At 44.0% G+C, this 25995-nt stretch overlaps 1 protein-coding gene across 8 annotated transcripts in view; it reads left to right on the forward strand.

Moving 5' to 3' along the window:
• The window catches only part of ANKRD29 (ankyrin repeat domain 29), a 66749-nt gene extending 49753 nt beyond the window's left edge, over nucleotides 1-16996 (forward strand). For 6 of the 8 annotated variants that reach the window (XM_064577802.1, XM_064577806.1, XM_064577805.1 and 3 more), the window contains 4 exons: nucleotides 574-672; nucleotides 2256-2351; nucleotides 4514-4612; nucleotides 15557-16996. In XM_064577802.1, the coding sequence (XP_064433872.1) occupies nucleotides 574-672; nucleotides 2256-2351; nucleotides 4514-4612; nucleotides 15557-15676 (414 nt within the window). In that variant the 3' untranslated portion in view covers nucleotides 15677-16996. Of the gene's footprint in view, nucleotides 1-573; nucleotides 673-2255; nucleotides 2352-4513; nucleotides 4613-9653; nucleotides 11527-15556 lie in introns of those variants that run through there. The other 2 variants (XM_064577801.1, XM_045886929.3) reach the window with 2 other exon arrangements.
• The last annotated feature ends 8999 nt before the right edge of the window (nucleotides 16997-25995 follow it).

A 25995-nucleotide genomic window follows, 5' to 3' on the forward strand; every position in this document is an offset into this window, starting at 1 on the left:
GTGTGCATCCCCTCCCAGAAGAAATCGTATCACATCCTGCATAAAACTAAAGTCCCTAAAAATGACTGGCTGTGGGGAATTCTAGACACCAGACTAGAAGAGTGGGAGAAATGTCTTTAGTTCTGTGACCCTCACACATCTCCAAGAAAACTGCCCTCTCTCCTGTGGGAACGAGGGCCCACACTAAGCAGAGTGTGTTGTGTGAACCCACCAGTAAAGCAAACAAACTGACAGAATCTGGGGGAAATAAACACATGCTGGCCTCTCCTCGCTGGGTTTGTAAAATCTGGTTCTGCCTTGGTGAGCAACTCAACCGCTTTCCCACTCCGTGTTCCCTGAAGTCCCGCACCATACTATGAGCCCAAAGATCCTGCCATAAAATGGCTGTTATAAGCCCAAACCCAAATATTGGCAATCACGCAAGTGTTCCAGGCACTACCAAATGCTCGTCTGTGTAAATGCGTTAAAATCTCCGTCCTCATGTGTCGTCGGGAGGTTGTTTGTGGGTGCTACCTTGCTGCTCGGCGGCTGGTGGGTGGCACGGTGGGAGCAAGCGTGTCCCCTCGCCGGCAGGACGGGACGGCGCCACTGTGGATCGCGTCGCAGATGGGCCACAGCGAGGTGGTGAGGGTGATGCTGCTGCGCGGAGCCGACCGGGATGCCGCCCGCAACGTGAGTCTGAGCCTCAGCTGCGGCGCATGGGGGCTGGGGCGGGACGGGGGGGGGGGTGTTGTAGGGCGCGGGTAGTGCATGTACCGACGGAGCTCCAAAATTCAACCCTGACGTGCGGAGAAAACGCGCCTTTATTTGATCTGTATCTCCCCTGGGTTTTCTCCCAACGTCCACCGGCTCTTCAGCAGGAAAACAAAGTAAATGTTCGAGTCAGCTGAAACTTAGCAAGTGCTACCCAGTCTCCCTAAGGGAAAGATGTTTCATCCTCGGAGATCCTCCTCCACTTGAGCTGACTCCTGGATGAAACCGGGAGGATGCGGGAGGTAGGAGCCCCGGCCTCGGGCTGTCCTTGGGGTTGTCCCTAGCGGCTGCGGGTACGCCTGAGCTGCGCCTCCTGCTGGCCCTGGACCGCAGTGCAGGTCGGGGCGCAACCTCTGTGTTTTGGGGTCCAGCAGTGCTCCTGGGGCTCCACCTCATCCGGCTTCCCCAGCTGCAGACCCCTGCACCACATCCGCCACTGGCCTCCACCTAATAATGCTAATGTCACCTAAGTCTGCCTCGATGGGCGCCACAGAAGGCCCTGTGGCCCATAGAAACTAAGGGCAGCTTGGAAGACCCTGCTGCCTGACCGCACTATGCCATCTGCTTTTTGGGTTTGGTTTGGTTTGGTTCTTACAGTGTCTGTAAGTATTACCCTTGCGTATGTGACCCACCTCCCTTCTTCATGTCTGAGCCCAGAAAGGGGTAAAGACACATTCCTGCCTACTTCACTGTCCTCTCTCCCACTCTATCTCTTCTTCCCACATCTCTGAAACCAGAAAAGAAAAACCCTCTAATCTCATTTTCTTTCTTCCTGATTCCAGCTAAACATTTAGAGCAGGCTGGGATATTTCCTTTACTACAGAATTCTGTGAGCTGAATCCTCCAAATACAGCAATTGATATGTAAAAGCAGGGGGAAAAAACGGAATTTGGAAAATCTCTTCCCAGGCCAAAAAGTGATGACAGAAGCTGAATATAAATTTTTGCGTTTTTGCATTTTTTTTTTTTAAACAGATTTCAATCTATCCCTTTCCTACTCACCACCTACCCACCCCCAACCCCCACAGACAGATACCTAGGGCACAGTAGAGCAAGGTTGTGTATAAGACAAAGCAAAAAGAAAAGCAGATTCAAAATGTAAAACAGTAAATACAGTTCGGTAATTATTTAAGTCATTAAAAATAGTTTAACATTAATTTCCACTAAGTCACGAACTGCAGACAATGCCTCTTTGGTCCATCTGTGTCCTAAAATATACTCTTGATATTCCCCTCGCCCCTTACCCAGTGTCCTAAGGGACTGGAAGAGTCTGAATTCCCAAATGGCAGGGTTCTAAGATAATAAGTCACATATTTCGTCTAGCATTCTTTCAGGCAGAACTGAATATGCTCTAAAATGCTCCTAGATTAAGAGACGTGGCCCGCTCATACTTTGGTTTACTCCTTTCACCTGTTCTGACAAGCATATTCCCGGTTCTCAACTAACATTTAGTTCTTAGCCAACACACGTTAATAGGCAACTTTTCTTTTCCTCTCTGTTAAGGATGGTACAACAGCATTACTCAAAGCAGCCAACAAAGGCTATAACGATGTTATAGAAGAGTTGCTGAAATTCTCACCCACCCTTGGTATTTTGAAGGTAAGACTTAAAGAGAAATTTTACCAATCTGTAAAAGAGAGGCTAAAAATTAAGAAGCCCATACCTGAGCACTGCAGAAGCTGAGTGTAATTCACATGGTTAGTTGCATTCTTGAAAGAACTTACCTACAACTTCTTAATGTTGGAGATTCATTAGCACTGGTTGAAATGGCAGGGTGGTAAGAAGAGTGAACCAGAGTCTGTTGCTACTTAGTTTCCCAGAAAAAAAAAAAAAAAATTGGTAGTAATTAAATCACTACCTTGGAAAGTAAACTATCTTGATATATATATCATTGGACTAAAATCTTCCACCACTCATGAAACACATGATTTGTGTCCCAGGAAACATGGGGGACAGGTGCTCATGTTTCTTCCCTTCGTTATCTGCAGCAAAGAACCACATTGTTATCTTAGGTGAAAGAAAATAAGCCTCACGTATCTGGACACCTCAAAGAATGTGTCATTCTGGAAAGCTGGGTCTGCCAGGAAACAGAGCCCCAAAACCCTTTTTTAAATTTTAACCCTTTCAGACTAAGATATTTCTCAGTTACAGTGTATACCAGGGGTTGGCAATCTTTTTCAATAAAGGGCCAGGGAGTAAATATTTTAGGCTTCATGGGCCATAGAGTCTCTGTTGGAACTGTTCAACTCTACTGTTGTAGCATGAAAGCAGCCATGGGGGCAAAGGATGGCTGCATTCCACTAACACACTATTTATGGACATTGGATTTCTGGAATTTCATATTTTCATGTAGTATTCTTTTATTTATTTTTTTTTTTAAATCTTAACTTGTTAGGACGTAGAAAAACAGGCGGCAGGCTCGATTTGGCCCACAGGCTGTAGTTTGCTTAGCATTTTGGGGGATGTTTCCTCGGGCTTTATTGATGTATAAAAAGTCAACCTGTCCTTGAATGATCCCAGAGGCTTTTTGGACACTCTGTATCGGATCTTTATATATTTAGGCTCTAGTCTCGTGATCAGCTGATACAGGACTGCTGTTGTCAGAATGCTGGCCCCTCTCTCTGTCCCACTGAGCGACTTCTAATCTTCCATGAGCTTGGAAGCGGGAAACCTACATTCATTAACACTGTATGTAAAGTAAGAATAAATGGTCTATGAAAGGGAACTCTCTATGAATAAAAGAAATGAGCTTCAGAAATGGACTTTGTAATACCTATCTCGTTTCAAAGAGCTCTTTTTCGGCTTGGTATTTTATTCTTAGCCATGTTGCAAATAGATGAAGTTGACAAGTTGGTGAAAATTTAGATGGGTGAAATGTTACCAGACAAGTGAGTTGCCATACATGTTAAAAAGCAAACATGCTGCTTTGGAAAGGAAAATGCTACTTTGCTGGAATTTTTTTATGGGCATTGTATTTTAGTCTTTTATAAAATAAAGTAGCTTATTGTTATTATTATAAGTAGCTAATGTGGAAAATAAGCTTGCATTTAGATGCTTTTGTAGACATATGCATGTCTACAGAACAGTTGTCATGTGACTGCCCATCATTCTTATATCAGGCTTGTTACATTCTCTTCCTCTCCCCTCCCAGAATCTGGCTACGTGCTGCACATAGATGCTTCCTTAGTTCAATAAATATTTGCAGTACATTTCATAAAATGTCAGCAACCCACCCAGCGGACCCTTCTATGCTCAAAAATTCTCCACCTCAGGGCTTGGGGGTTTCCTTACCCCGCACGCTCATGCTCTGTAACCCCACAGTGGTGCTCCCACCCACCTGAGTGAGTGGAGTGCAGGTAGCTGGGCTGACAGGTCGGCCTGTTGGCTTGCCAGCCTCGCTGGAAGCATGAAAACTATATAAGTTGTCCTTGAAGAAAAAGGCAAAATGTTTGACATAGCATCACTGCTTTTGCTGCGGCAAATTCTAATATATTTAAAACTGATGGACTGATCCGGAAGTCACGTGCACCCCGGGCCAGATTTCCGGCTTCACTTGCCAAAGGACGTTGGCAGTATGTGTACTGACCATATGCTGTGGACCTGAGGACACTATTAGATGCCGATGTGCTTTGGAAAGGGACTGTGAGGAAGAGCAAAGCTCCAACCTGGGTCTCCTCACTCAGGCTAGTTCATGATGAAAGCCAGGCTCGGTGCTGATGGCTGTGAGCCCACTCCTGACACACACTGTCGTTTTCTCTTAGAATGGGACATCGGCCCTCCACGCGGCAGTCCTCAGTGGGAATACTAAAACAGTCGCGCTGCTCCTGGAAGCAGGGGCGGACCCAGCCCTGAGAAACAAGGTACCAACCTTTCCTTCCCTATGTTTTAACTCCTCTGGGCACCTGTGCAAAGAGATAGGCAGTTTCTACCTAAGCCAAGATAACCCGTCCCGTGCACCCTGGGCCAGATTTCTCGTTTCACTTGGAAAAAAAACATTGGCAGTACTTAGACTGAGTGCTGTGTGCTGTGGACCTAAGGACACTCTATTAGATGCTGACGTGCCTTTGAAAGGGACTGGGAGGAAGAGCAAAGCTCCGACAGGAGTCTCATCCCTCAGGCTGGCCCCAGCCCCTCTCTTCATACCTCAGCATAGTGAGGGCATACAGGCTGTCAGTAGTAGGATGAGCGGTGCATCTGGATCCAGAGAATTATGCTAAAAACCCTGTGTCTATCATCCGTGGTTGTGAGCTAACAATGGTGCAGCCTCCCAAGACGGGGTGGGGAGTAGTAATTGCGGGGAGTAGAGTTATGGGGTTCCATCATCAGAGAAGTGTCCTAAAAAAGTCAAAGCCCTGGTAGTTTATTGCTATCCTAAATACGTCAGATGTGCATATCTTGACAACTGCTTGAACTTTCTTTGGAGAGTAGAAGAGAAAGGGGGAAATGTTGCTCTTACACTGTTAACAGGACTTTGCGCCGCTGTTCTGAACCAACCCATATTTTTATAGGCCAAAATCCTTAGTTTACAGTTAGGTCAAACGTGGAGGTGGGAAGATGCCCAATACCCATTTTTTCCTATTCGACATCTGCATTAGCAGTCAAGTGTAGAACCTTGGAGGAGGAGGGCAGCATCTCTGGGGGAGGGAAGGTCTTGAGAGAACACTAAAATATGAACTTTTAAAGGAAGAAGTAGGGGCACCTGGGTGGCTTGATCGGTTAAGTGTCTGCCTTCGGCTCAGGTCATGATCCCAGGGTCCTGGGATCGAGCCCCGGGTCGGGCTCCCTGCTCAGCGGGAAGCCTGCTTCTTCCTCTCCCACTCCCTCTGCTTGTGTTCCCTCTCTCTCTGTGTCTCTCTCTGTCAAATAAATAAATAAAATCTTAAAAAAATAAAAATAAAGGAGGAAGTAGGGGCGCCTGGGTGGCTCAGTCGTTAAGTGTCTGCCTTCGGCTCAGGTCATGATCCCAGGGTCCTGGGATCGAGCCCCGTGTCGGGCTCCCTGCTCCACAGGAGGCCTGCTTCTCCCTCTCCCACTCCCTCTGCTTGTGTTCCTTCTCTCTCTGTGTCTCTCTCTGTCAAATAAATAAATAAAATCTTGAAAAAAAAATAAAGGAGGAAGTAGGAGTGGTGCTTATCAATAAAGGAAGGTATGAAAAGCAATTTTCACTTTATACGTATATGCTATTTGAGCTTTTGTAAGTATCTATTGCTGTGTTAATTTCTTTAATAATAAAAGCAAACACATAGAACCTTTTTCATGACATTTTGAAAAGGAGCCATTAAGAGGTGCAATTAGACAACATGCCAAGAGTCTTTTATTTTCATTTTCTTAGCATGTGGAGTTATTATTTCCTTGTTCTTACCATTAGAGTGCTTGATCTGCTTATCTCTTCCTGAGATACTCCGATTTGTTTTCCATTAGCTGGCCTGGCTGTGTGATAAGGCAGCTGAAAGCAGCTATGCTCTTATCTTTAGACCCTGGTCACAGACTTCTTAAAGAGATTGATCTTTCTTGCTAAGCCATCCAGTAGCTATGGAAACTGAAACAACATGCAATTCTTTGTTTGTCTCCTGGGATTTCAGCAATAAGGTTTATGGGGAATTTCCAGTGACCAAAATGCTGGACTTTGGATTGTCCCTAAAGTTACTTGAATATATAGAGCTATATAGAGAGACTGCTCACGCCGGAGTTTCATACACCAGCAGCCCTTAGAGAGCTGGGAGTTGTTGCCAGGGAACCCCACCCCCATCCCACCCATCCACCGGCCACCCCAAAGAAGCCAGCCTCTTAGAGGCAGCTCTAGAAGCAAGGGTGCTGGGATTCAGGCAGCCACCCAGGACTCTTGAAGGCGGTATTCTTCGCCTTCATTCATTCAACACATACTGAGTACCTACTAGATAACACACACGGTGCTGTGTACTGGGGAGACAGTGGTGAATGGAGTTCCCATTTGTCTCTGCCTTCAAAGAGCTCAGAGTTTACTGCGGAATGAAGACAATTAAACAAGAATTTGCAATACAGGGCGCCTGGGTGGCTCAGTCGGTTAAGCGTCTGCCTTCAGCTCAGGTCCTGATCTCAGGGTCCTGGGATCGAGTCCCACATCAGGCTCCCTGCTCAGCGGAGAGCCTGCTTCTCCCTCTCCCTCTGCTGCTCCCCCTGCTTGTGCTCTCTGGCTCTCTCCATCTCTCTCTATCAAATAAATAAAATCTTAAAAAAAAAAAAATTGCAATACAGTCACGAGCTATCAGTAGGGAGTAATGGATGCTACGGGAGGCTTCCCAGAGGAAATGACTTCTAAGCTAATACAGAAGCAATCTTCTACTCCAGGGGTGGAGTTCTGCTCTGGGACTGTGACACTGATGCCTCAAGAGAGGGTAACCAACGGCCCCAATGGCCACTCCCCACACTGTACCTGTCCCCATGGGTGCCAGCCCGTGTTCCCAATACTCCCAACTGAGGACTCAGAACACAGGTTCTCCCAGGAGCAGTGGGGAAAGAGAGTGTTTTGATGCTGTGGTATCATGAACAAGGGCCTGTGGTCCTGCTCCATAATGAATAAGATGGCCTTTGGGGGCTAGCCTAGGGCACTAGCCATCATAATAGTCCATACAACCTCAGCAACCTGAGAAGTCAGTGGGGACCAACCTGGAGAGAGGAGGCATGAGACCAGGTTTTTAGAACTATATGGATGACACATGGAGCAGCAATGCGATTGACCAAACCGTGACAACAGGGTTTGAGGATATAAAGCCTTTTTCAGTGGTAAAGATTACACACGGGAGCTGTAACTCAGCAAGCTTGTAGATAAAGTACAGCTTCTTAGATCTCCTCTTCCTCCTGACCATAGAGGATCCTCTGGCTACCTGCCAACCTGCTCACCAAGGACCAATAACCCACATGAAACAGCTCCGTTATTCCTGAATATACTCCAAGACTAGATGGAGCTTACGTCTATCTACCAGGGGCATTTCTGTGCAGACCCAGGCATGAGGCCTGTACAATGTCTGTTCCTGCAGGAACCAATAATAGAATCTGAAGCCTCTAGAGAGGCCTCTGGTGTATAGCAACATAGCATAGTCATTTCCTGCTCAATTCAATCCAGCATCAGCATCAAGGGTCCCTTGTGGGGGCTGGGGTGTAGCCACAGGACATGCTGTGCAGCAGACCACCTTTTGTGGCAAACATAATTCCCAGCAACTCTGTGCATAATGCCCAACAAGTGAGGGCCCAGCTAGCAGGTGGGGGTCAAAGAGCAGGACCCAACCTAGAAGGTAGGGAATTCAGGAGTTTCACCTAGGATCGGGGTCCCAGATAAAGCAGGGGGGTTCCAGGTGTGGCCATGGGAGGAAAAAATATGTGAGACAGGTAACATCTGCATCCAAGCCCTCTCCCCTATTCAGGGTGCCTTTCTACCCTTTTAACTGCCTCCCCTGAAATCCCAAGAACATCCCGTGATTCATCTGTAACGACAGTTCTCAAAGTATGGTCTGTGGACCCCTGAGGGTCTGCAAGACCCTTTCAAGAGGTTTAAGAAGTCAAAACAGCACACTTAATAATACAAAGATGTTATTTGCCCTTTTCACCGCGCTGGCGTTTGCTTTAATGGTGTAAAAGCAATGGTGGGTGAAACTATTGGCACCTTGCACATCAAAGCAGGGGTAGGAACCAAACCAGCAAATGATCCTACAAAACTCTGTGGGTCATTGTACAGATTTTGTAAATTATTTTACACAAATACCAGACTTACTTAAGAACATCTTTGATGAAGCAGTAAACAGCTTCAACTTTATTAAATCTGGACCCTTGTTACACATCTTTTTAATACTCTACATAACGAAATGGAAGTATGCATCCAGCCCTTCTGCCGTATACTGAGGCGCAATGGTTGTCTCAGGGAAAAGCACTCACGCCATTGTCTGAATAGCAAAGTGGGCCAGTTGCTTTTTCATAGAGCGCCATTTTTTCTTCAAAGAACAACTGGTATCCACCACGTGAGTCTGACAGCTTCTTAATACAGGCTTTTCTGATGAATCAGCACTAATATTAATGAAGGTGATCTTTTGAGATTGTATAATGCAATGTGTCAACATTTGGCATATCTCATTGAACTAACATTTTCCAAATGGCCAGTGTGTGAGGTTATAAATCATACATGGGGAAAGATCCTAGCTGTAGATAATTAGATCTATGGATTTTTAATGTAAAAACCTCATTGATATGGTTTCAGATTCCGCACTGTGGTTACCTTTAAGAAACTACCCCTTGTTTAGTGTGGGTGTATCAAAGGAGGATATCTACATCGATCTGAAGAGGCTGTTAAAATGTTTCTCCCTTTTCCAACTACCTATCTGTGCAAAGCTGAATTTTCTTCATATGCTTTAACCAAAACAACGTATCACAATAGATTGGATACAGAAGCAGATAAGAAAATCCAAATGTCTTCAGTTAAGCTCCACACTCAGGAAATATGCAAATCTATTAAACAATGCTACTCTTGTCACTAGCTTTTTTGTTTTTGAAAATTTGGTTGTTTTTCGTAAGTATTATTTATGTTACCCTAGTGCATTTACAATTTTTAATGAATTATGGTATTTTTAAATGTTCTTCTTTTCATCTCTAAGAAGTTAAAAGCAAAAGCTCATTGGGATCCTCAATAATTTTTAAGAGTGTAAAAAGGTCCTGAAAACAAAAAGTTTGAGAACCACTGCCCCATAACGTCGATTGCATGGGGTAAGGACCCACTCATGAAATAAATGCATAAAGAATGTGTCTCAGCAGCATGATGAGAAGAAAGGACATTCAGTGAAACCCAGGGATGGGGGGAAGTGGTGACCACAGAAGCTGCTCTTAACCAGGTATCTCTTATTCTCTGAATGCCTCCTAACTCTGTTTTCTCAACAGATACCTGTCCTGAATCTCAGGTCCCTAGCGGACACGCTGCCCCATACTAATTAAATATAAAGTATCAAATTTAACATTACCGGGCGTCTGGGTGGCTCAGTTGGTTGAGCGACTGCCTTTGGCTCAGGTCATGATCCCAGGGTCCTGGGATCGAGTCCCACATCGGGCTCCCTGCTCTGCGGGGAGCCTGCTTCTCCCTCTCCCACTCCCCCTGCTTGTGTTCCCTCTCTCGCTGTGTCTCTCTCTGTCAAATAAATAAATAAAATCTTTTAAAAAAAAAAAATTAACATTACCAGTATTTATTGAGGACATACTAGATGCACCAGGCATTGTGCTGGAAATGAGGATACGACGATTAATCATACATGGACCCTGGCCTCCAGGGGATCACAATGTACTAGAGATATGGCTTAGAAAAATAACTCTAACGATGAGATAAGAAAATAGCAGATGATATTTATATGATTAAAGGAGACCTTTAAGGCCTTAAAACAAGAGTGAGTCCAGTGGGGTTTTTCACCAGCAGAGGAGCAAGTTTGGGTGAGGGGCCCCTCTTTGGAGTCCCTAAAACCATCCCAACTGTGAGAATTCACCAATGCCTGTCTTGTCTTCTTTCAGGCCAATGAACTTCCGGCAGAACTAACCAAAAATGAACGTATACTGCGTCTCCTCCGAAGTAAAGAAGGACACAGGAAGAGCTAACTTAGTTCCATATTTCACTGAAAGATAGAAACCCCATTGCCCAAAAAGAAATTGCTTTTCAAATAGTGTTGGAAATTCCTTTAAGCAAGGAAATGCCCAGAATGCCCACCCTGGGTCCCTGACCAAGGAGAGCTGGGCTCTGTGCCCCGAGTCAAGAACAGAAAGGCTCAGGGACCCCTTGCCCTCACTTTCATGGGCTTCTCATGCTGGCCAGTAACCCCAATGCTGTGGGGCCTGCCAGATTCGTGGAGTCCACAGAAACTCATTTTAAACCACACTAAGTTGGGTCTCTCTGTTAAACTCTAAGAGTTAAACCCTGGAAGAGGTTTAAGCAAGATGATGAAAGCCTTTAAAAGACTGAAAGTGTGATCTTCAGTGAATCAAAGCACTTCTGCTTTTGTGTTAATTGTAAGTGTGCTAAGAGATATAGCTTCCTCATATTTTACACAAAGATGTATGTCCTTCCAGCGTAAAATGTTTTCTTCTACCCAAAGATCATAACCACGATTCTGAAGCAATGATGTGTAAATTTACATTACAGAGCCACTTCTGACATTCCACCATGTGATTTTCCAAGATGGACTGTTGAACTATAAAAAAGAGAAATTGTTTAGTTGCGAGGTGATCCTCATCTCATTCCTAACACATAAAAAATCATTTTTACCTAGAATCAATATGGTAGGTACGGTAGGATATGAGTGGCAAATTTGGAAACTCAGAAAATTACAAACCACAGGAAATGTAGGCTTGTCTCTTTGAACTTTTATTTTGGTTCTATTGTTGGGAATCCGCTTCCCATGCCATAACTAAGTAACTTAATATGCTGTGTAATCCTATTGCTTGACCCAATGACTTTGAGGTCCTTGGATAAAATGTGACATATACAAGTACAGTATGTTGCTATTCTATTGCAGGAGTATAAGTAATAAAAGACTGTTATTAGTATTTAATAAGTGTTCATCTATGCATGTTCTTGAGCTGATTGATTCCAAGAAAGAAACCTGAGTTTTATTGAATTATTCCTTGGAGGGGAGTCAAAATTTACGTTCAATGCACTTTATAATCAATGGTGTCTAAATGCCTCAGGCAGTGCCTAATTGCACACTCACAGATTAGACCATCTTTCTATAATCTACCATAATAAACGCTGATGGTATTTCTGTTATTTAAATATTCTTTAGTTTTCTTTTCATGTTCTGTTCTGGTTTCCAGCCAATGTTCTGTGTAAAGACATGTTAAGATGGAAAGAAGTGCAGTCGCCAAAGTTGTTTTTTTTTTAACCAACTTGCAGTGGTACTAAAAGCATTATCTTTAAGTCAATAAGCGATGGAATATAATTTTTGAAATTAGAATATATTCTCTTAAAGTTTGTTATGATCAATAAAATAATCAATCAACAAAAATCAGCTTATTTTAGTCAATAAAGGCAGTAATGAGCAAGCCACAGAGCCCCCAGAGATGTCTACAGCCTAACTATGCAACAAGTCTGCAATCTAATTTCTGGATAAAAAATTAAAGAAAGTTCTGTCTGTATTGCTAAAATACCCGGATATAAACCTTTTAGTAGCTAAAAAGCAGTGCCAATTTCTTCACTGACTTTCCTTTACTTAGCGAAGTAGTACAAATACACTTCCCCCACGGGAATTTCATAAAACTATGTTCATTTTGAAAAGGAAATAGTGTGGTCTTAAATGTTTTCCATTTTTTCCCCCTTTGTTAGCCCTTAGGCCAAAACTGGTTGCTCATCACTGATATAAATCAAAACAGTATGATGGACAGTAATAACAAAGTTCTAAAAGACAAAATGGGATGAAATCACAAACTTAGTGTTTTCCCTAAGATATGTTGTCCTTGGCCCATTGTTTTAAGCAGAAAATGTTGAGCAATCCTAGGACCATAAAAATGGATCCAGTAGCTTTAACAATACTTAATGGAGGTTTTCCTACTATAGGTAAGAGGTCTCTAGTTTAGAAGGATCACATTCGGTCTGGTGAGATTATGACATTATCCATAGCAGGGAAGATGATTATATTAACCACTCACCAAAGACTGAACAAAAATCTGCTATTTGAAGTAAAATTGCATTTATTTGGCATACAGGTAAATGGTTATTTTTTTATTCTTGTTTTATGTTAATCTAATTCACAATTCAATGAGCTCTGCATCCTAAGACAGAACTAGCAATTCCTATGCAAATCATTTGTTAATTGAGCTAAAAAAGTTGTCAATACATCCATTTGTTTGATGACATATTCCATGTTTTAATTCAAAATAATGTACTACCCAACTTGCCTTTGGTCTTTTTTCCTGTTTGTTTTTAATCAGAAGTGGGTTATTTCTATGTGATTTTTAATAGCATGGAATTTTAGAGTGAGTAATTCAGCTTTGTTGGTAAATATATTGATACTTGGAAGCCTGAGTAGATCTTTAAACTTTATGATTTCATTATTTCAACTATGGAGAACTTTTGTAATGATCCCACAAGGTTTCTCATTCAGACAAAAATTCCTGGGAGAATCATGGAAGATACTTAAAACAGAAACTTTGAAAACAGAAATGTACACTGTGATGATTCACTATCCATAGACATTGTGGAAGGATTCCCCCCTTCTAGTTAACACATCCATCACCATATACTGATCTGTGTGTGTCTTAATTTCTATTTTTATTACCCGTGGTGCTGCTGGCTCTTCAGTCCCATGCAGTAGCTTTGTTGTCTGCAATAACTGATGGTTTTGCACAACTGTAAATATTTGCATCGATAACATCAGGTATCTGGAGAACTCCATGGCCATTCTGGCTTCCCCCCTCCCCTGCTGCCCCCACCCTTGGCAACCACAAGAAAGTTTTGTCTCATCATTCTCCCACACAGGAGACCTAGTCAGAGGACAAGAGCACTCCCCCAAATGGCAGGCTACTTGGAATCCCACAGAGATACACTTTGGGGTGGGCCTGCACTGCAGATTAGAGGGTAAGAAATTGAGGTCCTAATTGCACAAAGTGGTTTCAATGCTAGAACTGGCTGAGCCTCAGGGGTAGTGACCGGTGCGGTCTGCGGATCATGAATAACATCAATAGAAATAGAAGGATTGTGGGGCGCCTGGGTGGCTCAGTCGTTAAGTGTCTGCCTCCGGCTCAGGTCATGATCCCGGAGTCCTGGAATCGAGCCCCATGTCGGGCTCCCTGCTCCGCGGGAAGCCTGCTTCTCCCTCTCCCACTCCCTCTGCTTGTGTTCCCTCTTTTGCTGTGTCTCTCTCTGTCAAATAAATAAATAAAATCTTTAAAAAAAAAGAAATAGAAGGATTGTTATGTGCTAAGCACTTTACATAGAGAGTCTCATAAAAGTTCATACGCATTTTCTCATTTTCCCCTGACAGCCACGCTATGAAATAGGCATTATCATTATCCACATCTTGCACCTGAGGAAACTGGCTTTGAGAGAGAACCTCCTCATAGCGTTGGCCTGGTGCTGTTCTCCAATCTTGGGGTTTTGCTTTCTGTAGTGGAGGAAAGCAAGGGGAGTAATGCCCAGATGCAGTCACAGTTGTAGCCTCAAGGCAATGAGGGTGGTGAACACAGGATATATTTTAAATATTTAGAGGTAGAGGGATGCCTGGCTGGCTCAGTCCATAGAGCATGTGACTCTTGACCTCGGGGTTGAGTTTGAGCCCCACGCTGGGCGTAGAGATTACTTTAAAAACAAAAAAAATTTTGGGGGGGTGCCTGGGCGGCTCAGTCGTTAAGCGGCTGCCTTCGGCTCAGGTCATGATCCCAGGGTCCTGGGATCGAGCCCCGCATCGGGCTCCCCGCTCCGCGGGAAGCCTGTGTCTCCCTCTCCCACTCCCCCTGCTTGTGTTCCCTCTCTCACTGTGTCTCTCTCTGTCAAATAAATAAAATCTTTTAAAAAAAAAATTAAAAATAAATTTTAAAAAATGTTTAAAATTTAAAATTAGGGGTAGATCTAATGATAATTGGTGATTAATTGAACATAGAGAGCAAGGAAAAGAGGGTTAGGATTATACTAAGATGTGCCGGGGACCCTAGGACCTCCCCCAGGTTGGGTGATTTGCTAGAAAGACTCCCAGGGCTCATCATGTGGTCAAAACCATGGTTAAGTTTACAACAAAAGGATCGATAGCAAAATCAGCAAAGGGAAAGAGAAATGGAGAGAAGATGGAGGAACCAAGCTTCCAGTGGATTCACACAGGAGGAGCGCAATTCCTCTTGCAACGAGATGTGGCAACATCGACAAGTTATTGTCTACTGAGGGAAGCTCATTAGAGACTTGCCCAGGCTTTCAACTGGGAGCTGGTCACATAGGTACCCTCTGCCTAGCATTTACCAAAATTCCAGACTTCCAGAAGGAAAACAGGCATTCAGCATAAACCACATTGTTGTGTACAAACAGGTCAGACACAGTGAGCCATTGTCATTTCAGGAAGGCTTTAGATCAGTGTAGGGAACGGTTTACTAGCCAAGTCCCTAGATGCCAGCCAATGGTTAATCTCGTAAGCAAAACTTTCTAACGTTAGCGGTCTCTGGTCTGCTAGGTTAATTCTTTTCCACACCCAAGGTTTACATGGTGGATGGTGACAATAACTGTGTTAGAAAGAAGGAAGCAGAACTGGAGTGGGGACAGAGAGAGAGGGCACATCTGGACAGGTGCAGTTTAAAGAATGTGTGAAATAGATTCCAGAAGGCAGTTGGAAGCTGCAGCTTGATGTTTAGGACAAGACTGTTGCTACTGATTCAGGCATCACGTATGTAGAAGTGATGGTCAAAGTCATGGGTGAATGAAGTCCCAAGGGAGACTCTGGGGAGAGAGGAAAAAACTGAGAAGTGATTTTGAAGGATAAAGTGAAATCAGCCAAGGAGGTGAGATGACAGGGACAGGAGCAGGAAGTGAAACACATATCAAGGGAGGAGAAAGTCAAGGGAGGCGAGGAGGGTGGGCAGCAAACCCCATGAAGCGTGACCACGTAACGCAAGGGCTGACAAATTCCAGACTTCTGCTCCACAGCTTTGCCCTTGGTGAGCTTGTTCAGCCATCAAAGAACTCTAGCCCTGAGTTGGAAAGGACAAGGATGGTGACTGGTCAGGACCCGGAGCTAATGTTAAATGAAAATAAATGGTTGTCTAGAAATGATTCTAGTTGTGATCGGTAGAATTGTATTTGTGACGCCAATCCTAACATTTTCTAGGAACTGCTGGCATCAGAAAGCACTGTCTCTGCTTTGTCACCGAGAAAGAAAGTACAGGCAGCATCAGAGATACTCAGATCTGGTTCCAGACTGCGGCAAAAAAGTGCGTATCACAATTAAGTGAGTCACCGAATTGTTTTATTTCCCAATGCATATCAAAGCTATGTTTACATTATATGGTGGTCTATTAAGTGTGCAATAGCATTCTATCCTTAAAAACAATGTACATGCCTTAAATTAAAAATACTCTTGCTGCGGTGCCTGGGTGGCTCAGTGGGTTAGAGTTGGCCTTCGGCTGAGGTCGTGATTCCAGGGCCCTGGGATCGAGCCCCGCATTGGGCTCCCTGCTCCGCGGGAAGCCTGCTTCTCCCTCTCCCACTCCCACTACTTGTGTTCTCTCTCTCACTGTGTCTCTCTCTGTCAAATGAGTAAATAAAATCTTAAAAAAAAATAAAATAAAAATACTCTTGCTAAAAAAAAATGTTAAGCAGCATCTGAGCTTTTGCTGGGGTCTTGCCTCCATGTTTCTGGCTGCTGACTGATCAGGGTGGTGGTTGGTTGCTGAAGTTTGGGGTGTCTGTGGTGATTTCTTAAATAAGACAACAGTGAAGTTTGCTGCACCAGTTGACTCTTCCTTTCACGAACGATTTCTCTGTAGCATGTGATGCCGTTTTACAGCATTTTACCAACGGAACTTCTTTCAAAATTGGATTCAATCTTCTCAAACCCTGCTGGTGCTTGTCATCTTTATTTTAATGTTAAGTTCATGTAATATTCTAAATCCTTTGTTGTCATTTCAACAATCATCCCAGCATCTCCACCAGGATTGTAGATTCCATCTCAAGAAAGGACTTTCCTTGCTCATCCATAAGAAGCAACTCCTCATCCGTTCAGGTTTGATCATGAGCTTGCAGCAGTGCAGTCCCATCCTCAGGCTCCGCTCCCAATTCTAGTTCTCTTGCTGTTTCCACCACATCTGCAGGGACTTCCTCCACTGAAGTCTGGAACCCCCCCCAAAGTCATGCATGAGGCTGGAATCAACTTCTTACATTAATTCCTGTTAATGTTGATATTTTGACCTCTTCCCATGAATCACAAATGTTCTTAATGCCATCTAAAATGGTGAATCCTTTCCAGAAGATTTTCAATATACTTTGCCCAGATCCATCAGAATCACTATCTTGGCAGCTACGGCCTTATGAAATGTATTTCGTCAACAATAAGACTTAAAAGTCAAAATGACTCCTTGATCCATGGGCTGCAGAATGGATGTTGTGTTAGCAGGCACGAAAACCACATTCATCGTGTTACAGAACCAATGTGCGTCTACTCTTTGGTGAGTTATAGACAGAAACTGCACCCGGTGGGGTTCCCTCACAAAGTCATCTTTATTTGTACAAATGAGGAGATCATGTGGAATGACTCTCCAAACAGGGGTGAGCAGACTCGTTTTATGAGGGTGGGGAGGGGGGTGGGGTGGAATACTCAGAGGAGATTTTAACATTAAAATAAAGATGACAAAGCTGAGGTAACTTGGTAGGGCAGTTTCTGACTCATCTGAGCAGGCACGGTCCTGAGATCTATTCAAGTGTTTCTCTTCCTGTTCCAGCCATTTGTTGGTTAGTTTCTAAAAGATGAAATTGATAGTTAGAAGCTTCTAGGAGTTTCCTGAGTCCAGGGGGGTTAGGAGTCACACTGGTGACAACCTCATAGTCCATCAGAGCTCTTGGCTGACCAGGTGCATTGCCGATGAACAGTAATATTTTTAAAGGTATCTTTTTTTATTGTTCCCCCTGGAGCAGTAGGTCTCAACATCAGGCTTAAAATATACAGTAAACTATGTTGTAAACAAACAGGCTGTCGGGGCGCCTGGGTGGCTCAGTTGGTTAAGCGGCTGCCTTCGGCTCAGGTCATGATCCCAGAGTCCTGGGATCGAGCCCCGCATCAGGCTCCCTGCTCGGCAGAGAGCCTGCTTCTCCCTCTCCCTCTGTCTGCCGCTCTGCCTACTTATGCTCTCTCTCTTTCTCTGTTAAATAAATAAATAAATAAATCTTAAAAAAAAAAAAAAAAAAACAGGCTGTCATCCAGGATTTGCTGTTCCATTTCTAGAGCACAGGCAGAGTAGATTTAGCATAATTCTTAAGAGCCCTAGGATTTTCAGAATGGTCAGTAACATTGGCTTCTACTTAAAGTCACCAGCTTGCAATAGCCCCTAACAAGACAGTCAGCCTGTCCTTTGAAGCTTTGAAGCCAGGCACTGACTTCTCTCTGTGAAAGTCCTAGATGGCACCTTCTTCCATAGAAGGCTGTTTCATCTACATTGAAAATCTGTTCTTCAGTTAGCCACCTTCATCCATAGTTCTAGTTCGATCTTCTGGATCACTGGCTGCAGCTTCTCCATCAGCACTTGCTGCTTCACCTTGCACTTTGATGTCATGGAGGCGACTTCTTTCCTTAAACCTCATGGTCCACCCTCTGCTAGCTTCAGACTTTTCTCCTGCAGCTTCCTCACCTCTCTCAGCCTTCCCAGAATTGAAGAGAGGCAGGGCCTGGCTCTGGATTCGGCTTTGGCTTAAGGGAATGTTGTAGCTGGTCTGATCTTCTATCCAGACCACTCAAACTTTCTCTGTATCAGCGATAAGCCTGTTTCGGCTTTCTTATCATTCATGTGTTCACGGAAGTAGTACTTTTCATTTCCTTCAAGAACTTTACCTTTGCATTCACAACTTGGCTAACTGGCGCAAGAAGCCTCGCTTTCAGCCTGCCTCAGTTTTCAACATCCCTTCCTCGCTAAGTTTAATCATTTCTAGCTTTTGATTTAAAGTGAGAGACGTGCAACTCTTTCTTTCACGTGAACACTTAGAGGCCATTGTAGGATTACGAATTGGCCTAGTTTCAATATTGTTGTGTCTCAGGGACTAGGGAGGCCCGAGGAGAGGGACTGGGACAGGGAATGGCCAGTGGGTGGAACAATCAGAGTACACATCTATCAGTTAAGTTCATTGCCTCACAGGAGAGCAATTCGTGGTGCCCCCAAGCAATGACGATAGCAGCACCAGATCACTGACTGCAAATCACCATAACAGATAGAATAACAATGCAAAAGTTTGAACTGTTGCAAGCATTTATTATCAAATTGTGACACAGAGACACGAAGTGAGCAAATGTTGGAAAAACCGGGCCAGTAGACTTGCTTGATGCAGGGTTGCCACAGACCTTCATTTTGTAAAAAAAAAAAGAGAGGAAAAAAATGCAGTATCTGCAAAGCGCAATAAAGCAAAGCACAATAAAATGAGGTGTTCCTGCCCTTGGTGCCCACACTATAGAGATTCAAGATCTGTGTGGCGCAGTGTTGATGGGCCTGTGAGTTAATGTTTTATTACCTTCCTGGGAAAATGAGAGAAACTACATTTATCTCTGCTGGTCAATTAGTTTAGTGAGTGTTATTTCACTGTGATAAGATGCTAAAAAATCAGTGCATAGAACTATGTGGGGGCCCGGGGTGCCTGGGTGGCTCAGTTGGTTAAGCGACTGCCTTCGGCTCAGGTCATGATCCCGGAGTCCCGGGATCGAGTCCCGGGATCGAGTCCCACATCGGGCTCCCTGCTCGGAAGGGAGTCTGCTTCTCCCTCTAACCCTACCCCCTCTTGCGCTCTCTCTCTCTCACTCTCTCTCTCTCTCAAATAAATAAATAAATAAAATCTTAAAAAAAAAAAAAAAGATGCTAAAAAATCAGTGCATAGAACTATGTGGGGGCCCGGGGCGCCTGGGTGGCTCAGTCGTTAAGCATCCGCCTTCGGCTCAGGTCATGATCCCGGGGTCCTGGGATCGAGCCCCGCATTGGGCTCCCTGCTCGGCGGGAAGCCTGCTTCTCCCTCTCCCACTCCCCCTGCTTGTGTTCCCTCTCTCGCTGTGTCTGTTTGTCAAATACATAAGTAAAATCTTAAAAAAAAAGAACTGTGTGGGGCCCCACAGTAACAGAGCCCACCATGTTGGGATTTCACATGCCTTTGTCCATGTCAGCTCAGGCTCTTGTACTTACCTGTGCTTCAAAATAGGGAGAAAAACAGACAAAAAAACAAAACAAAACAAAACAAAACAAAACAAGCGATGTGCTCTCTAGAAAAAATTAGAATACTTTATTTCACATTCCACTGGCTGACAGCCCAGCTTGTGTCCTTAGTCTGCTTAACATGCCAAACACAGTGAGATAAGTAAACCAAGGCAAGAGGGGTGTTTCTCCAGGCTCTCCAACTAGACTTAGCCCTCAGTTACGTAACTGATGCATTAGTGGGTCTGGAAAGTCTTAAGAATCTTTTCCTGGTGCCCTCACCCTTACTTTTAGTAAAACCTTAAGATGATTTTAAAATCTGAATGAAGTCATGCTTTTATCAATTGAAGGAAGCTATTAAAGATCTTCGAGTCTTGGATGCCTTGTCAGCTTCGTCTCTGCTAACAGAGTCGTTGTCCCCCCCCCCAGCCCCCGTCGTCTGTCCTCCCTTCACTAGGATTTCACCCTTTGATTTTTAACAAGGGAAAGGCTGCTATTGTGCTATTGCTCTCACTTTCCCAGAGTTGAACTTTTAAGAATAGCCGTAGAAAGAAAGTCTTCAGGGCACCTGCGTGGCTCAGTTGGTTAAGTGACCGCCTTCAGCTCAGGTCGTGATCCTGGAGTCCCTGGATGGTGTCCCGCATCAGGCTGAGCCTGCTTCTCCCTCTGACCCTCCCCTCTCTCATGCTCTCTCTCTCTCTCATTCTCTCTCAAATCAATAAATAAAATCTTAAAAAGAAAGAAAGTCTTCGGTTTGGAGGAGTTGGACTCCCTACTGTAGGGAAGATCAGACCCCAAACACCTCAGGCGAAGGAAATTGTGTCGTGTGACCGAATCCTACAGAGAGGGGCAAGCCAGTGTGAGATACCAACGGCCAAGTTTCAAGTTACTCCCGCGTTGGTAGCATCCTCTCTGAGCGGAAGTTACACGCAACCCACAGCTGGATCGATCAGCAGCTCAAGTGTCCTTACTAAGGAGAATGTTTTACCGTAAGTCTGACCAACGAACCCCCATTTCTGAGTCAGTCCTAACCACTGGCACCAAAGTCATGAGTGATAGCTGTCAGCTATTTTAAATGAGGATGTCTATAAAATTCGGCTTAAGTATGGAGTTTTAAAAGTCTGTTGCAGAATCCAAAAGCACTGAGTGCATATTTCAAACAAAAGACATGTTCATAGTAAGTTTATTTATAAAAGCTTAAACTGGGAACAACCCAAATGTTTGCCATGGTATTTTTATACCATGGAATACTACTCAGCAATAAAAAGGGTGAATTAGTGCTCTGAGCAATGTGGATGAGTCTCACACCCACACATCTGACAAGGCTGAGTGAAAGAAACCAGACACAGAGACTATGATTCCATGTACATGAAGTTCAAGAGCTGGCAAAACCAATTTATAGTGAGAGAAATCAGAATTGTGGCTACCTCTTGGTTGGAGGGGGGTGAAGATGTTGACTGGGAAAAGGCCTAAAGAAGCCTTTGCAGTGCTAAAAATGTTCTATAGCATTCCTCTGCATAGTGGCGACATGGATCTGTGGCAACTAGCCTCCAAGAAGGCCTCCTATGCTCTCCTCCTCTGGTGTTCTTGTGCTTATGCACTTCTCCTCCTGCCCTGGATCAGGACTCGTCTGTGTGATCAGGGGACAATGGCAAAGCATAGTCCGACAGAAGAAGAGTGTTGTGAGGGGGTTACCTGCTCCTATTATCTGTGTTCAGCTAGGTAACCTCCTACTATCTACAGGGGCTTCTTTTAGGGCCAGCGCTTGCTGGCCCTGGACCTCTTTTTTTTTTTTTTAGGCAGTCCATCAGCAAAACTTACAATGCCTGTGAATGCTGCAGGAAGTTCTATGATGTTAGCAACGGGCCAGCTTCTCCATCAGGCACAGGAAACAGTGCCTCGGGCCCCCGATACTGCTAAATTCACACAAAAATGTTTTAGTTTCTATTTTAAAATCAGAAGAAAAATAAGATGTAATAATAATGAATATGCAATAATGAAGGCAGCCTGTATTATATTCATTTTTATACCCATGCAGTTTTAAAATGTACTTTTAAGTGGTTGTTTTGGAAGGAGGAAGGGGCACCCAAAAGCAAAGGTGCCTAGGGCCCCAAAAGTCATAATGCAACCCTGAGCAAAAGGTGGGGTGCTATGGGCTGAATCGTGCACCCCAGATCCATAAGTGTTTAAGCAACCCAGTCTATGGTATTTTGCTCTGGCAGCCTGAGCTACTACAAAGGGAAAAAGTGAAAAAAGTAAGCAAAGAAGGGCTGGGTCCATCAGCACGGACTCAGATATCACGGGGTGAAGTCAGTTGCCTCCTAGTACCCCAAAGGCCCAGCTCTGTCTTCATTTCCTGTTATTGAATTTCAGCCTTCAAATTAGAAACCAGGCAAGTTTGCAACCTGTGCCGAAGTTAGGCATTCTTTTTTCTTTGCCCACTTGTATCACGGCCTGTTTTGAAGTTTCCAAGTCAGCAGGGGAAAAAAAAGCTTCTGTATTGGAAGGATTCAAAGGCATTTTGTTGTAATAAAATTTTATTAACATGAATATATTGCTCAACGCGCATCCCGAGTCTAGAAGATGAGGTACAGTCAATGTTTAGTCAATGAGGTAACCCATGAGAGGGTTAAAGAACCTGTTTTATGGAGGACAGTGTGATCATCTGGGTTGAATACACTAAGAGGTCAAGTGAGATGACAGGAAAGGGGTTGTCATTAGATTGGGCAACACAAGAACCAATGATAACTTTGAGAGCAGGTATCCCTGTGATTATCCAGGCTTTGTAAGGAGGAGGGGAGCTGGACCCTTACATCACTCCTTGCAGCAAAATAATTCCAGATCATGATTTCCATGGAATCATTGAAACTCTAGAGGAAAATATGGGATATTTTTTTATTACCCTACAAACTATTGTAAATTAGTAAAAGTATCTGCAACATATATGCTAGACAAACGGGTTAATTTTCTTAGAGAACTTTTACAAATCAATATGTAAAAGAAAATAATAGAAAATAAAAAACACAGAAAAAGAAATAAATCATTTATAAATGTACGAAGATGCTTAATCTCACTTATAATTAATCTCTCTTATAATTAATAAAATACAAATTAAAGCATCACCATTTAAAAAAAATAAGAAATAAAATAAGTAGGGGCGCCTGGGTGGCTCATCAGTTAAACATCTGCCTTTGGCTCAGGTCATGATCCCAGGGTCCTGGGACTGAGCCCCACATCCGGCCCCCTGCTCAGCAGGGTGTCTGCTTCTCCCTCTGCCCCTCCCCCCAGGTCCTGCGCGTGCGCGTGCTCTCTCTCTCTCTCTCTCTCTCTCTCCCTCTCTCCATTTCTTTGTCTCAAATAAAATCTTTTTTTAAAAAAGAGAAATAAAATAAGTAAAATCACAGATGCCATTTTTCACCTATCAGAATGGCAAAGAAAAGTGTTGCCAAGGAGGTGGGAATCAGGCACTTCCACATGTTGTTAGCAAAGGAGTAAACTGCAATCTCTTTGGAGGGCAATTTAGCCAGAATGAAAATTAAAACGAACATTTCCTTTGAGCCAATGATAATTTTTTCCAACAGTTCTACTTGTACACAATCGCAAGGATTTAGGCACAAGGATGTTCATTGCATTATTGTTTCCAGTAACCAAAGTGACAAACCAAATGTCCAAAAGGATATTGATTAGGTAATGGATCAAAACTATTAACATGAGTATTTCTAGACTTCCCCTTCTATCTGCAAGGCAAAGAGAATTTTGTTTCGGGTCAACTTTCCCATCTCCCTCCCTACAGTAAATGTTCAATAGCTTTTAGACTTTTGTGATATGATATCATGAGGAAAGCAGAGGACACAGAAAGATGCAAAGCTTTGTGGAATCCAGACAAGCTCAGGAATGTGAGGAAGCATATGGAAGAAAAAAGGTGAATTTTTGCAGTATTACTGGAACCATACAAACCCTTCATATATACAAGAAATGCAATTTGAGACTTGAGTATTTTGGAAGTATTACCGGATGGTGAACTATATTTTACTGACTTAGGTACTGCCATGACACTGGCCTCCATCACTCCAGCTTCAGGACTGTTATATATACAGAATGAAATCCCATAGAGCTAGCAGAAGTAGTGAGGTGGAAAAAAACATATGGCTTAATGTAAAAAAAAAAAAAAAAAAAAGCAAGCTTCAAACTGTGCTCAGTATGTCCTGCTTATTTTAGAAGTCCATATATTATATTCACATATATGCTTTCAAATGCAGAGTCTTCCAAGGATGTTTCTGCATATTTATAAAGATGTGTGTTTAATAATTTCATTTTCCCTCTTATTTTCTCCTTTATTATTATGCAGTCAATGTTCAATGGTGTTTATAACGATAGTGGTATTAAATATTACCTAAACTAACAAAAAGTCTCTCCTAGGATCTCAACCATGTTAAAACCATTTTTATAGAAAGAAAAAATATACCACAGTGTGACTGATTACCCAGGATGGAATTATAAAAGGTTTTTTATTCTGTCCCTAAACTTTGGTGTATTTTCAAAGTTTCTACTATAAGTATGAATTACTTCATCAGAGAAAAAAAACAATACACATTTCTCTTAGAAATATGATAGTTTATTTTAAAAATATTTCCTAGGCATTTGGGTATTATTGAAGTCGTACAAAAGAACTAGAAAAAAATAGCTAAAGGTCTTTTTGTTATCCTTTTGGTGAATAGTGAACATAATAATGTGTGGGGCATCAAAATTTCTGCCCATCCCAGACATTTCTCATATTTCCTTTACTCAAGTTAATTATTTAGTGAAGGCTTTTTTTTCCTTTTTTCCATTAGGACTTTGCTAAATTGGAAGGGTAACTAATCCACCACGATCCCAGGAATCCATTAGAACAGTTTAGAATTTGAGTGTGCATTGGAACCACCTGCAGGGCTTATTAAAACTCAAAGAGCTGGCTCATCCTGAGTTTCTGATTCAGTGGGTCTAGGGTGGAACATTCAATTTGCAGTTCAAACAAGTTCCCAGGTGATTGCCGATACTGCTGGTTCAGTGACAACAGTTTGAGTCCCTGCGGAACTAAGGCACACTACTTGATCTCAAATGAATCACCAGGGCGGGAGAACGCACAGTTGCAAGAGGGCCAGGAAGCCTTCACGTAAGATCTAGGACTGAAGGTCTAGAGGAAATCCCTATAGTTTCAACGCCCAGCCGGCCTGGTGGACATCCCAGGGCTGAGGAGGTGGGGAGGCAAGACAGTAACCAAAGCAGACGCTTTGTAAGCGACGCTGGGAATATCACCTGCGTCATGGTCCTACCTAGGACTGGATTTAATCATTGCTACAGACGTATGTTTAGTCTTTTCATTGTAAATTGGCTTCCACGTTGGGAAAAGAGATCCTTACTTACATTTCCTTAACTTCAAAATAATGACTGATGCTTTTGAGCGGTCTCAATAAATGAAATCTGAGGGAAAATGTTACTAGAAATGCATATAATAAAAATAAGTGCAAGAGCAAAAACGATAGTATGTGCAAGGCTCAAAAATGAAAACGCTTCTTTATCTTACCTGACTTCACCTAGAAATTAAAAATGGACTCTGGCCCCACCTCTGGGTCAACCTTGCGAGGGAGGGAGGTTGGGTTGGGGGGAGGGGGGTCTTCTCCCGCGGACCGGTCCAAAGTCACGCTACGCGCAGCTCCACCAGCGGGTGGTGTTCTAGAGCTTTCCCAAACGTGGGCCGAGAGGCCACCAAGCGGAGATTGGCTGGCTCGAGAGCATCGCCCACCACCGCGCTCCGCCCCTCGCGCTCCCGGATCACAACGCGGTCAGGCCACCGCGCGGCACCGCCCCGGGCGTCGCTGAAGCCCGGGCACCGATTCCTTTTTGGTGGCTGAGTCTGGGGCGGAGAATTTGCTCGGAGTGCTAATCGGGGCCGAAATACCTATTCCGCTGAGGAGTGGGATCGGAATTGGGAAAACAGTCTCCAAGCGCTCCCATTTACTAAAACCTTCTCGCCCATCGTCCCCAGCTCAGGAAAGACAAAAAGGGGGAAAAGAGTTAAAACATCAAAACCACACACTTTCGGCATAACTCCAGAAATATCCTCCCCAGCCGGGTTCCAGAAGTTCGGCTGCCCCAGTCTGGGATCCCTACCCTATGCCGCACCCCCACGGCCGCAGGACCGCAGGAGGTAGAGCTGAGAACCGCAGAGAAAGCCCAGCCAAAGCCGCGCTGCCCAGTCAGGCCCCGCCCCCGCCCCGGCTGGGGCCCGCCCCGGCCCCGCCCTCCCAGGGTCGGCCCCGCCCCAGAACGGGTCTCGGGCGACCCGGCCGCGGCACCGCCCAGAAAGGGGAGGAGTCGACAACGCCTTCCTCTTTCCTGACCTGCGCTC

The sequence above is a fragment of the Mirounga angustirostris genome, unplaced genomic scaffold (genome assembly GCF_029215605.1).
Source record: "Mirounga angustirostris isolate CCGP_5_RB_7025 unplaced genomic scaffold, mMirAng1.0.hap1 SCAF_14, whole genome shotgun sequence".
Classification (NCBI taxonomy): domain Eukaryota; kingdom Metazoa; phylum Chordata; class Mammalia; order Carnivora; family Phocidae; genus Mirounga; species Mirounga angustirostris.